General features: G+C 38.1%; 1 protein-coding gene across 1 annotated transcript in view; it reads left to right on the top strand.

Moving 5' to 3' along the window:
• The window catches only part of scn4ab (sodium channel, voltage-gated, type IV, alpha, b), a 39,297-nt gene extending 27,007 nt beyond the window's left edge, over positions 1 to 12,290 (top strand). The window contains exons 17-26 of the mRNA XM_076265881.1: positions 739 to 850; positions 1,143 to 1,297; positions 1,698 to 1,871; positions 2,419 to 2,541; positions 3,705 to 3,986; positions 4,880 to 4,933; positions 5,150 to 5,287; positions 5,566 to 5,670; positions 6,171 to 6,441; positions 7,670 to 12,290. Of these exons, the coding sequence (XP_076121996.1) occupies positions 739 to 850; positions 1,143 to 1,297; positions 1,698 to 1,871; positions 2,419 to 2,541; positions 3,705 to 3,986; positions 4,880 to 4,933; positions 5,150 to 5,287; positions 5,566 to 5,670; positions 6,171 to 6,441; positions 7,670 to 8,904 (2,649 nt within the window). The 3' untranslated portion in view covers positions 8,905 to 12,290. The remainder of the gene's footprint in view (positions 1 to 738; positions 851 to 1,142; positions 1,298 to 1,697; positions 1,872 to 2,418; positions 2,542 to 3,704; positions 3,987 to 4,879; positions 4,934 to 5,149; positions 5,288 to 5,565; positions 5,671 to 6,170; positions 6,442 to 7,669) is intronic.
• The last annotated feature ends 534 nt before the right edge of the window (positions 12,291 to 12,824 follow it).

The raw sequence follows: 12,824 nt of genomic DNA, 5'->3' as shown, positions 1-12,824 counted from the left end.
ACAGCATTTTTTCCTCCAAAACAATCCACAAACATTAAAGCAAAGCTGTATGCTCACAAAATACAATAAGAGACAGGGAAAAAAAACATGACTGCCTTGCCATTCTGTTGTCCAGGTATCCACACTGCCAGATAATGCATTTATTCTTAAATTATACCACTTCAATTTTCTTTAGAAAGTCCAAGGAAAGTTTTTCTTCCACACACACTCCACACACTCTCTATTCGCAACATTTCTCCCCGTCTTTCATTTGCTCACACCAAAAAAAACATATCAGGGTTACAATGTTACTGTGCCTGTGCTATACTATGTTAAAGGCGCAAAACAGAAAGCTAGCTTGCTACTTCCTCCCCCTCTATCCCGTGCAACTGTGATTTGATGGAAGTTTGTTATGTTTTTATGGGCAAGTTTTGCCCAAGTTGTTGTGGCTGTTTTTGGAGCCTGGGTTGTCCACAGAGATCGTGTTTTTTACAGTGTTTTCAGGATACAGGCAGCTAGCGGATGGTGAGGTGATGTTTGCTGTAAGTGACAAAAAATGTTTTAGCCTAAAAAACGAACCTTTAAGCTATGCTTCATTTGTCCATAATGATCTAATACTACACAGTACTGCACTACTATACCATACTATACTAAGCTATTATAGCAAATGCTTTACAAACCTAACACAACTCATCCACCCTGCTGCTCTAAAATAACAGTATTATATGTTGGGTGTTTTTCACCATGTCCCAGAAGGAGGATAATGCTGACGACACTTCCCAGTGCAGTACAGTGGACAAGGGTCCTCCGATAGTGGAGGTGGAGGAAGAGGAAGAGGAAGACATCTTGCCTGACGAGTGCTACACTGAGAGTAAGTCTCACAGAGAGGAAATGTGTTTAATGTGTGTTCACTCTTTATTCTGTGTTCTTGTGTGCTTAATGGATCACAGTTATATCAGCAGCCTTTTGTGTTTTAGTCAGCGACAGAATGCCATTTGTTGAAGCCAGAGGGTCAAGTTGGTTTGAATGTTGGATAATGATCACATAGGGAACAACTGACCTGTATCTGTCTGTGATATATCTGTGATAACCCTGCAGGCCTAGTTTAGGTAGCATTGGCAAAGCTTTCTCTTATTTTCACTTTTCCCTGTGCCCACAAACAGACTGTATCCGCCGTTGTCCTTGCCTGACCCTGGACATCACCGAAGGTAAAGGGAAAATATGGTGGACCCTCCGGCGCACATGCTTTACAATAGTGGAGCACAGCTACTTTGAGACCTTCATCATTTTTATGATCCTGCTTAGCAGTGGTGCTCTGGTAAGCTGGGATTCAAAGATAATCAGACATGTTTGAGTTAGATTCAGAAATAGTTTATAGGCCAAGAGTATTGACACTTACACTAGATTGACTCATCATTGACACATCATTGACATATACAGTATTGTGTGTTTTGACACATACAAGAAATTTGGCTACAGTTACTGGTGGCTCCCTCAAAAAAATATATTATACACAAAGAGACACGCATACAGATATTATAAAAACACTTAAGTGCTTAATAATGTGTATGCCATCATATGATGCAGTTTGCATGAAGATTTAATGTGTGCTCCTTAATGTGTGCTCAAAGTACTGTTGAATTAATATTTTATAATAAAATCTGAATGGACACTGAGAATGTACCAGTAGTGATCACTTATTGCATGCTATTTCATAGGCCTTCGAGGACATCTACATTGAGCAAAGAAGAATGATTAAGATCATTCTGGAATATGCTGATCAGGTGTTCACATACGTCTTCATCGTAGAGATGCTCCTCAAATGGGTAGCTTATGGCTTCAAAGTCTACTTTACCAATGCCTGGTGTTGGCTGGACTTCCTTATTGTTGATGTAAGTGTTACTTGAAGGTGAATGTTAGTATGTTAAATTATTATGTTAAATGTTTTTATATAGGCCTATTATGAACACATAAAGCATGGAGGAAGAAATTCTTCTTAGAGAAATTCCTCTGATACTCTCAATTTTGGTAGTGGCACATAAGGCAGTTTAAGTGGTTGCACAGGCATAGACTAAACTTGGAATGGCAAACTTGATAAAATGGTAAACATGGTAAAATGGTGTTCTGTATTTTGTAACCCAAAACTTCACATTGAGGATTCAACACAATTGTCTAGGCCTATGCATAAATATGCTGTATATAAGTAGGCCTATTTCCACTCAGCTGGGAATACATGGGGGTTGAGTGTTTGCACAGCACAATACCTGCATATGGAGTTATTCCTGATTCCACAAATTGCCTGCAAGGCATTTCAGGTTCCATGCGAGAAATCATTTAAACTTTTACTTGTGTATTTTGTTCCCTAACCTAGATTCAACAGCAGAACTTGTTATGTTTAAAGAAAATCTCACCATTAAGTCTCAGTTTGTCTTTTCTTAGGTTTCCATCATCAGCTTGACAGCCAACATCCTGGGCTACTCAGAGCTGGGGCCAATCAAGTCCTTACGAACTCTCAGGGCCCTAAGACCCCTCAGAGCCCTATCCAGATTTGAAGGGATGAGGGTGAGTTTTGGAATCACTATATGTAGCGAAAGTACCAAGTACTGTTGGTACGAAAACAATCAGTTTTACCTAGCTCAATTTGCTGAAGCCAAGATTTAGAGCTTACATGCTACACTCTGGGGGCATGTTCATGAGCCCCCATGTTCATGCCCCCAGAGTGTAGCGCTGTAGCTGCTGGCTGTTGGCTGCATCAACTCGAGCTAAATAAAACCAACTGTTTTCGTTCTTTAGTACCAACAGTACTTGACCTGCATGCATTTTAGCATTAACATTAGCATGTTGTATCTTGATTATTTTGTTTTCATAGTTTATTGGAGACCATACTTGAAATAGAAATTGGCTTATTTACACAGCCCTAGTTCATATAAAGTTTTTCAGTTGATCAACCTGTTGCTTCAGGAGCATAGTGAGAGGGGTGTGATTTTATTGGCTGTTTAGCTCAAATATCAACCTTTCACCAGAATCACAAATGACCTTTGCATGGTTTTGTCGAAACCGAATAAAACTGAATTCATCCATTTTGTATTACTGTCCTGAGTCACAGTGTAGTAATGAAGTGACTAATGACTATGTCAAATCAGGAGACAAAGGAGGGTTTTCCGCGCTTCTGTCGTTTGGCGACAATCCGGTGCAACCAGGCCAGGACAGATATTTTAGAGAGAAGGAGAGATGCCGGTGCAGCTCTAATGTCGTCTTAATTTTCTTTATTCTTTAGTGAAAGGTGCAGAACATTATTTGACTAACGTTTCGATGTAGTCACATCTTCATCAGAGTCCAGGACTCTGATGAAGATGTGACTACATCAAAACGTTAGTCAAATAATGTTCTGCACCTTTTACTAAAGAATAAAGAAAATTAAGACGACATCAGAGCTGCACCGGCGTCTCTCCTTCTCTCTATGTCAAATCAGGGTTAGACCTATTTTTGACACAGCATTTGCCTGAAAAAAGTGTAAATGATGGAGTGTAATTATTGAAATGTTTATGTAACTGTACATAAACACAGTATAATCATGTGTAAACAATATGATGTGATGTTAATATTGATATCTATCTTCTATCTGATGTTTATTTAATTAATACATAGCAATGTAATCATGTGTAAACAACAAGATGTAATATTAATGTTATGCTGTTCTCTCTTCTATCTGATGATGGCTGTAGGTGGTGGTGAATGCGCTAGTGGGAGCCATCCCCTCCATCTTCAATGTGCTGCTGGTCTGCCTGATCTTCTGGCTAATCTTCAGCATCATGGGGGTCAACCTCTTTGCCGGAAAGTTCTACCGTTGTGTGAACACCACCTCAGGGGAGATGTTTCTCACAGATGTGGTTAACAATAAATCAGATTGTTCTTACCTTGAGGAGTCTGGTCTTGATGCTCGATGGACCAACCTCAAGGTTACCTACGACAATGTGGGCATGGGCTATCTTTCTCTGCTTCAAGTGGTATGTTAAAGGAATGTAACTCATATACTACCATTTCTTTCTACAGTATGTTGTATAAACACTATTTTCAGATCTGGTTATTTATTTGTCTATTACCGGTAATTTAGTTGCCACTTTTATCCAAAGTGACAGATACCAATTGCAGGGTCAGTGTCCCTGGAGCAGCTCAGTGTTAAAGGAATTATCCGGAGTAAAATGCACTTTAGATCGATTTACGGATGATTGGGAGTACATACGTTGAGTTGACATCCAAATCATGTCATTCGGATGTGTTTTGAGAAAGTGGCTCGCCGCCATCTTGCCAGTCAAGGAGTGAGTTGTAATTGCACTGAACTGCCTTGCACTATATTTATATTTAATCTTAAACCACTAATATTGCACTGTTCCCACCCTCTTTTGAACTGTATATTGCATCTTGCCTGTGTCTGTTGAGGTGTCCACAACTTGGCAACCTTGACAGGGACATTGCATTACCTATATACCACCCATAGTGTCTATTTATTTATTTGCAAATGTACATACTGTATTGTTTTTGTGTTCTGTTTTTATTCTTTTACTCTTTTTATGGTTTTTATTTTTATTCCTATATGTTAAGTGTGTTGTACTTTGAGAGCAAACATTAACCGGAGTCATATTCCTTGTTTGTTTATACAAACCTGGCCAATAAAGCTGATTCTGATTGATATGTTTATACTTGGTTACATTTGCTCTAATCTCCTAAAGTTCCATTTGACTTGAACACCAGAATGGTTACACGGTAATAGTGTATCCCTTTCTTATCAGAGTTGCAGTCTGAGGTATCAGGAAGTTGTTAAACCAAGCCTGTACATTTTGTTTGGATGGTATTTTGAAAAAAAATGGATGGTAATATCAATCTTTTGTCTTTCATACAGTCAACATTTAAGGGATGGATGGACATCATGTATGGTGCAGTTGATTCACGTGGGGTCAGTGTTCCATTATCAGCATCATAGTTGTTCCCACAAGGCTTCTGTTTTAACATTCCATATGAAGCGGAAGTAGATTGGGAACAAAATAGAACGTTCAAGCATTGTTTTTGTTTTTCTTGTTGAAAGGGTCTATAATACAGTATGACCAACACTTCATACACATTACATGGATAACTGTGTTGTTATTTGTAACATCGTTTTTTTCCTTCACAGATTGAAGATCAACCTGAGTATGAAGCAAACCTCTACATGTACATCTATTTCGTCATATTCATCATATTTGGCTCCTTCTTTACCCTCAATCTCTTCATTGGTGTCATCATTGACAATTTCAACCAACAGAAGGCAAAGATAAGTATCTAAGAAGTTCTATCAAAACTAAATGAATTAGTTTAAAAGTGTGTGAACTGGACAAAACTGTGGTAATACCCCAATACAACAGTACTGGTAGCTTTTAAGAAGTGATGCAGTACCCAAGAAAAAGTTATGGTACCCCAAAGAGTAAAATGTAGAAGTGACTGTAGCACCCAATTCAAACACTGGTGTAAAGCAGTCAGCATCTTCACCTGTGATTGTAAATGTATGCAGTGTACCTGTGTATGTTAGAATAATTGTTTTTGTCCCTTTACTTTGGAGGCAAGGACATCTTCATGACAGAAGAACAGAAAAAGTACTACAATGCTATGAAGAAACTGGGTTCTAAGAAGCCACAGAAGCCTATACCAAGACCAGAGGTTAGTAAACAACAATACATGAGCTAGCTTGTTATCCTTTCTCACAAACTAACCACATTCAACACATACATTCAATATGTACTCTATGTCTTAAACATCATCTTTTATATTGACCCAAAATGGCCTAACTTTTCATGTTGTCTCAAGATATGGTACCCAGTGGTGTATGTCAGCTAAATGCTGAACTTGTAGTAGCATATCTCTTCTGCTCACCTCTAGTCTTGTGTCTTTGTGTACAGTAGAAACCACTTGTAGAAAACACAAAAAATTCAATACAATTTAACTAAATTGTTTTAGTGTTGTAGTTGTTGTAGTGTAGTAGTTGTAGTGTCATTAACAATTAGACATATTCTCAAAGAACTTCGTAGAGCAATGGGAATATGATTTAGCCTAATTTACATGTAAAGTAATATTGACCTAAGTGTTTCATAACTTTTCACAAGGATGACTAATTGTTCTGCAGTCTTGTGATAAGCCTTGGTGTCATTTTGGACTTACAGAACAAATTTTCAGCACTGGTCTTTGACTTGGTCACCCAACAATTCTTTGACATCCTTATCATGATATTGATCATGCTCAACATGATAACCATGATGGTGGAAACGGATGGCCAGAGTAAAGAGAAGGAGGACATACTTTTCCTCATCAACTTGGTCTTCATTGTGGTCTTCACCACAGAATGCAGTCTGAAAATGATTGCCCTCCGACAGTACTTCTTCACAATTGGCTGGAACATTTTTGACTTTGTTGTTGTTATTCTGTCTGTAGTGGGTAAGTGCAAATTATATTTTTTCCACCTTTTCTTCCATATAATGTAATGAGGTTCCTTTTACAGTCCAGTTTGCTTCAAAAGACAGTTGTCAATTAAAGGAGAACTCTGGTCATGTTTAACACAAAGCTCAGTTGATCATGTTAATGGAATACTGTCGGTCAAAGAAAATGAAGAAAAATTGGTGCAGCCAATCAACTAAACATAATCAACTGAGCTCTGTGATAAAAATGGCCGGAGTTCTTCTTTAACTGGGTCATTCTATGAAACAGATGCCATTTGATTTGATTTGATTTGATTTGAACGTTTGATGAGATACATAAGGTACAATGTAAGGTGTGATTCTAAAGCTAATAATTCAAGGGTTTTTGTTAACATGATGTAGGCCTACAAGAAAATACTAGTCTTAAAGAGTATCACACTATTTTTAACCATCTAAAAATGGCCATTTCCATGTGTCCGGGTTGACCGACATGACATTTACATCTAAAATATCACCATGTAAATGTTATATTCTTATCAAACTTTTGTTATTTTCAAAATTAAATATATTTTCCTGATGACATTAGACATTTTTTTGGTAAATATTTTATGATTTTATTTGCGTCTCTTGGTTTGACTTACCAGCCTGTCACATTAACTTGTTTTGTCTGTAAAATTTAGCATACTGTTACTTGATTTACACAAAGACATTTTTCCATAATGTCTGCCTGTAGAGCACCCAAGAAACTAAGCGGAAAAACAAACCAAGACATTCTTTTACATTGTTTATTTGTTGTTTTTTCATTACTGTGAGAGGGTCCGTCAAGCTTAATCCAACCAGCCCGTCACGCAAATTAAACGGGAATAACTGTTTTTCAATACATTTTTAACACTATCATTGCTAAGCAAATGACATTTCTAATTGTAGGCATGCATGTTAAGTCAGATAACTAGAGCTATTTTATCATGAACCACCCCGTCACATACCACCCGGTCACATTTATTATATTTCAATCTATTATATTTCAATGTGAAACAAAAAATGTATGCCTGAGGTGGGCAAATATGATTTTGTACAGGGTGATCATGCCTTTAATGCTGTGGATAAATTGAAGGTTAATTTTGATGATTAAAAAAAAAGAAAAAATTATAGTGAAAAAGGCTTTCATAGAATGACCCAACTGCATTTAAAAATGAAACCAGCTTAGATGTTGGCCGATTAATGATGTTTTCATTTCTTTTTTAAAGGCCTTGTGCTGGCAGACATCATTGAGAAATATTTTGTCTCTCCAACTCTTTTCCGTGTGATCCGACTGGCAAGGATTGGTCGAGTTTTGCGCCTCATTCGTGGTGCCAAGGGAATTCGAACACTTCTATTTGCCCTGATGATGTCACTTCCTGCACTTTTCAATATTGGCCTTCTCCTTTTCCTTATCATGTTCATTTTCTCCATTTTTGGCATGTCCAACTTCGCCTATGTCAAGCGTGAAGGCATGATTGATGACATGTTTAACTTCGAGACTTTTGGCAACAGCATCATCTGCCTTTTCATGATCACAACTTCAGCAGGTTGGGACGGACTCCTTTCACCCATTTTGAACAGTGGTCCACCGGATTGTGACCCTGACTTGGAAAACCCAGGATCAGATGTGAGGGGTAACTGCGGCAGCCCTGGGGTAGGAATCGTCTTCTTCTGCACCTACATTGTTATGTCCTTCCTGGTAGTGGTCAACATGTACATTGCCATCATCCTGGAGAACTTCAACGTGGCCACTGAGGAAAGCGCTGACCCATTGTGCGAGGACGACTTTGAGATGTTCTACGAGATGTGGGAGAAGTTTGATCCAGATGCTTCACAGTTCATCAGCTACAGCCAGCTCTCTGAGTTTTGCGACACCCTAAAAGATCCCCTCAGGATCCCAAAACCAAACACAATCAAGCTGATCACCATGGACCTGCCCATGGTGCCAGGTGATAAGATCCACTGTCTGGACATACTTCTGGCCCTGACAGCTGATGTACTTGGTGACTCAGGAGAGTTGGACACTCTCAAGGCGAGCATGGAGGAGAAGTTCATGGCCAACAACCCTTCCAAGACGTCCTACGAGCCCATCACCACCACACTAAGGCGCAAGCAAGAGGACGTGGCTGCCCGAGTCATCCAGAAAGCCTGGCGCAAGTACATCCTCTGCCGTTCCCTCAAGCACGCCTCGTTCCTGTTCCGTGAAAAGTCTGACCAGACTGGGGATGGCGAAGAGCCACCTGAGAAAGAAGGAATGATTGCTTTCAGAATGAGCCAGTTCTATGGGGATGGGATGGAGCAGGATGTCGCCATGTGGAACCCCGTAGCAGCTTCTGACAAAGTACCCCTCACTCCCTCTGGTCCTGTGGAGGTCCAGAATGAAGTGGTCTTGCACTCTGCCCCATACACTATCCCTGACACTGCTGAATTTGTTGACAGCCTGAGGGAGAGTATCGTTTAGATATAATTTCCTGAGGGTTTGTAGTATCACCACCATGTTTGGGTGTCTAGAAAGACACTTAGTCCTTGATTCTCCTCTTGACTACATTGGCTATGTCTAAAGTCAAATGTTTCAGAGTGACCTTCAAGACCTGCCGATTGTGATGGTATATATTGTTACGTTTTAGCATGGCTAAAATGCAATGAAAGTGTTTTCTCCCAAAAGTGGGGCCCACTCTCTCCATATCAGACTGATCCTTAGACAGATGATATTATGAATGACAGTTATAATTACTCGAGTCATTACATTAGAAAATTGTTACTAACTACAGTAAAACAATCCATGCAAGTAATTGTTACCCTGGTATGACTATTAAATTGGACTAGATATTTATTTTATTTCAAAATATTATGTTTTATTCATTGTTGTTGGCTTTTCCCTGCAGAAAACTGGTTGGCAACATTGATCTGGTATGTCATAAATTAAAGGTAGGCTACAAGTTTCCAACTCAAAATGGAAATGCAAATTACAGCCAGTCAACCATTAAGGAAAGTCTAATCTTTTTTTTGGCGACACTCCAGTAAACAGCCAGAATGTATACAGTTTAACAGCAGTAAAACATGATATCAGAGATGGGTCAGCTGAAACTACTGGAGCTACTGAAGTCATTTTTTTAAAGCCAAAATATTGTAAAACTCCCCTGGTTTCAGTAAGTGACCACATGTTTTTGTACAGCACAGAGTTATTACATGGCACTGTGTGCATTAGGACAAATCTAGTTCTGTACTTCTAAAATCTAAATGAGCAGAGAGAATGTCAGAGAAATGCACTGCAGATATTACATGTGATCCTAATAAGGAATAGTCACGTCTTCACCAAAGCTTGTTAATTAAAACCAAGATGATAATATTTATTTAATTACATTTGTATTTATTTAATTTAATTTTAATGCCATGATTCAAAAGTAACCACACACTTTCAGCAAGTCTGTTAATTTTGTATTATGTATTTTTGTATTATGTAAAATAAGTGTTATCATCACCCCAAGTCATATCCTATTGATCATTTAATACTGAGGCCCTTTAACTGTATGGCACATGCTGGTCCTGTGTGATGGAATAGTGGGAGAAAGCTGGACCCTACAAAGATGTGCTACCAAGAGCCCTTTGGGTGCTTCGCTTATCATTGAAGAGTATAAAGATAACTCTTACAGTATAAACAGAGAATAGTTGTGCAGGGCTATGGGATTCTGAAATGTTACTTGTCTTCTTGGTGAGCTATGGTCAGAAGAGCTTTTAAAAAAAAATTGACAGCATGTTCAGCTCTGCTCTGATGTATGAGCTATCATTTTTCAGTGTTTTTCGATGACATGTCTGCCACAGATCATCTTTTGCATGCAAGATTTAAACACTGGCAATTTCTTGTTAAATGAAGAACGAATTAATATATTTTTAGGTAAATATATTTTTTATAAATACAATTTTTTATCATTCTCCTTGTAAAAATGCTTTGTTGTAGATATTTGCTTGTCATAGATTTTCTTTCTTTCTTTAACATCATGTTTACATATTCATTGTAATCAAGTGAGCTTCCAGAAGTAGTCATGTTTGTTTAATGAGTTTAAAATTCTTAAACCTGGCCATAATAGAATGTCAGTGTAGAATTGTTTTGGTTGACTGTGGAAAACATTGCCAAAACTTTGCAACCAGTGGCTATAGGAGGAAAATATATCAGGGTTGCTCAATGACTACATGAAAGAACACATATTCTTCAACAGCAGAAAGTTCTCAAAGTTCTCAAACCTATATTTTTATTTTTTTTTAAGTAGCATTAAATATACGTTATCATACATATTTAAAGACATTTTACCCTACTTCACAAAAATAACAACTTTTGATTTATGGCACTTCCACAAACAACCAGTCTTACCTAAACATGTCTTCCTTTTAATTTATCATTGCCAGAGAACGGGCAGTTTAACAATATAATTGTTGTGTCTCATTTTTATAGAATTAGGAAAGCATTTGTGAATTGATAAGTAGTTTATATTTTCAACTATTCTTTTAAATTTAGGTGAGCGATTTATCTAGTAATGCTAAACCTGTCAGACAAGTTTTGCTTTTTAAGAGTTAAGAGAGGTATTTGGAATGCTTTTGTGGTACTTCAGTAATTGGGTGCAATTACAGTAGTGTATATTGAACTGTTCTTCGACTAAATTATTTTAGTTATGTAGTTGTTAATCTTTGCATTTCAAGGGTTTTGTAATGTTTCTAATAGTTAAAGTCATTTTTTAAATAAAAATAAAGTATGTCACCCAGTAATAATCCAGTATTGGCCGAAATGACTCAGCTAGTGATGAGTGTAGATTCCGAGTGTTGGAGTGTTGCTTTCTGCCTTTGTAGAAAAATAGTTTCTTAGGAAAAAAAATCTCTATCCCAATTGAAGAGGCCTTGGTATCACTTTACATAAACTCAACTTAATAAGAATGTAAATGTAAATCAGGTTTCTAGGCCAAGTACTGTATACTTGCGTATACAGGGAATTTGGTCTCTGCATTTATCCCATCCCTGAATTAGTGAACACACAGAGCACACAGTGAACACACAGTGAGGTGAAGCACACACTAATCCTGACGCAGTGAGCTGCCTTGCTACAGTGGCGCTCGGGGAGCAGTGAGGGGTTAGGTGCCTTGCTCAAGGGCACTTCAGCCGTTCCCATTTCACTTTATTGATTTCAAAGTCGATGTGAACACTCATTAGAAGCAGTGATGTTATTGCAGCCAATGATGCCAAATTATGTCTATACATGTCTCAAGCAGCTACATGACCTTTCCATCAATACAGTCGAAGCAGGCGTTGTCCATGTGCTTTCATTTTTATCATGAATTTTGGATAGGTCTGCATGTCCATGGTCCGATGGTGCACAGATCCCTGCAGTATCACTGTGTTACCAGTTCAACTTACAGCTCATCCAGAAGTCCAAAAGGGCGTAACTATGCCAACTCTTTGATGGCTTAGACCTCACCACATCTTTTTATCATTAAACAATTTAACTAAACTACATGGTATTTTGTATTATAAACTACATTTGAATTTTAAAACATTCTGTAATTATTTAGATTTACTTTCAACTTTCACCAATTCTGTTTCAAGTTCACTGAGATACTGTGCATGTTGTTGACAGTGTCAAATCATTGGATCAGTTATCATGATGCATATGACATTTGCCATGTCATGTTTAGAAACTGTTCAGTCAGTAAGATGGTCTTAAGTGTTACCAAGACCTTAATAGCTGTCCAGATACCTTTTTTTATGGACTCCCTCTGTGTTGAATTACGATATTGATAGCAATATATTCATCCCCCCACTGTTGCTATGAACAATACTTTCTCAAGCCCAAAAGTGAACAGAATCTTTGGAACCTATGCATTGTCCACATTGGTATACGCTAGAATTAACTTCAGGGCAGGAGAAAGAAACACTATTTACACCATGCCACACCATGATTGAGAATCAGAAAGATGTGAGTTGTATTTGTGAATGCTGATAAATGGATAGTTATGACTATTTATTTGATTCACTGTAGATCAGAATTTTTCCATGTTGCTCTTGACCCCCCCCCTCTTCCAAAGCATGGTTTCCAGCTCTCCTTGCCCTGGATACCTGACTGAACTCATCAGCCCCACTGGAGATTAAATGGACATCCACAGCATCCTGCCAATCCAGGTCATTTTAACCACACTGTTTGATATCAGGTGTCTACTGTAGAGATAGAAGATTTCCAGTGCAGGAGGGCTCAGTGGCTGGTTTGAGATTTTCTGCTTTTAGGACAGAAAGGAGAGGCCCTCTTGAATGTGTGCATTCTCGATGATGCTTGTACATATGTATTATGACTTTAATTTTGGAATGATTTTTTAGGTCTTTGTACAGTGCCTCAAATGC

The sequence above is a fragment of the Alosa pseudoharengus genome, unplaced genomic scaffold, assembly GCF_046254945.1.
Source record: "Alosa pseudoharengus isolate Yale_2024_CS ecotype anadromous, Long Island Sound unplaced genomic scaffold, YU_APseudo_1.1 YU_APseudo_1.1_scf_4, whole genome shotgun sequence".
Taxonomy (NCBI): domain Eukaryota; kingdom Metazoa; phylum Chordata; class Actinopteri; order Clupeiformes; family Clupeidae; genus Alosa; species Alosa pseudoharengus.
This window is presented reverse-complemented; position numbering and strand designations above follow the sequence as displayed.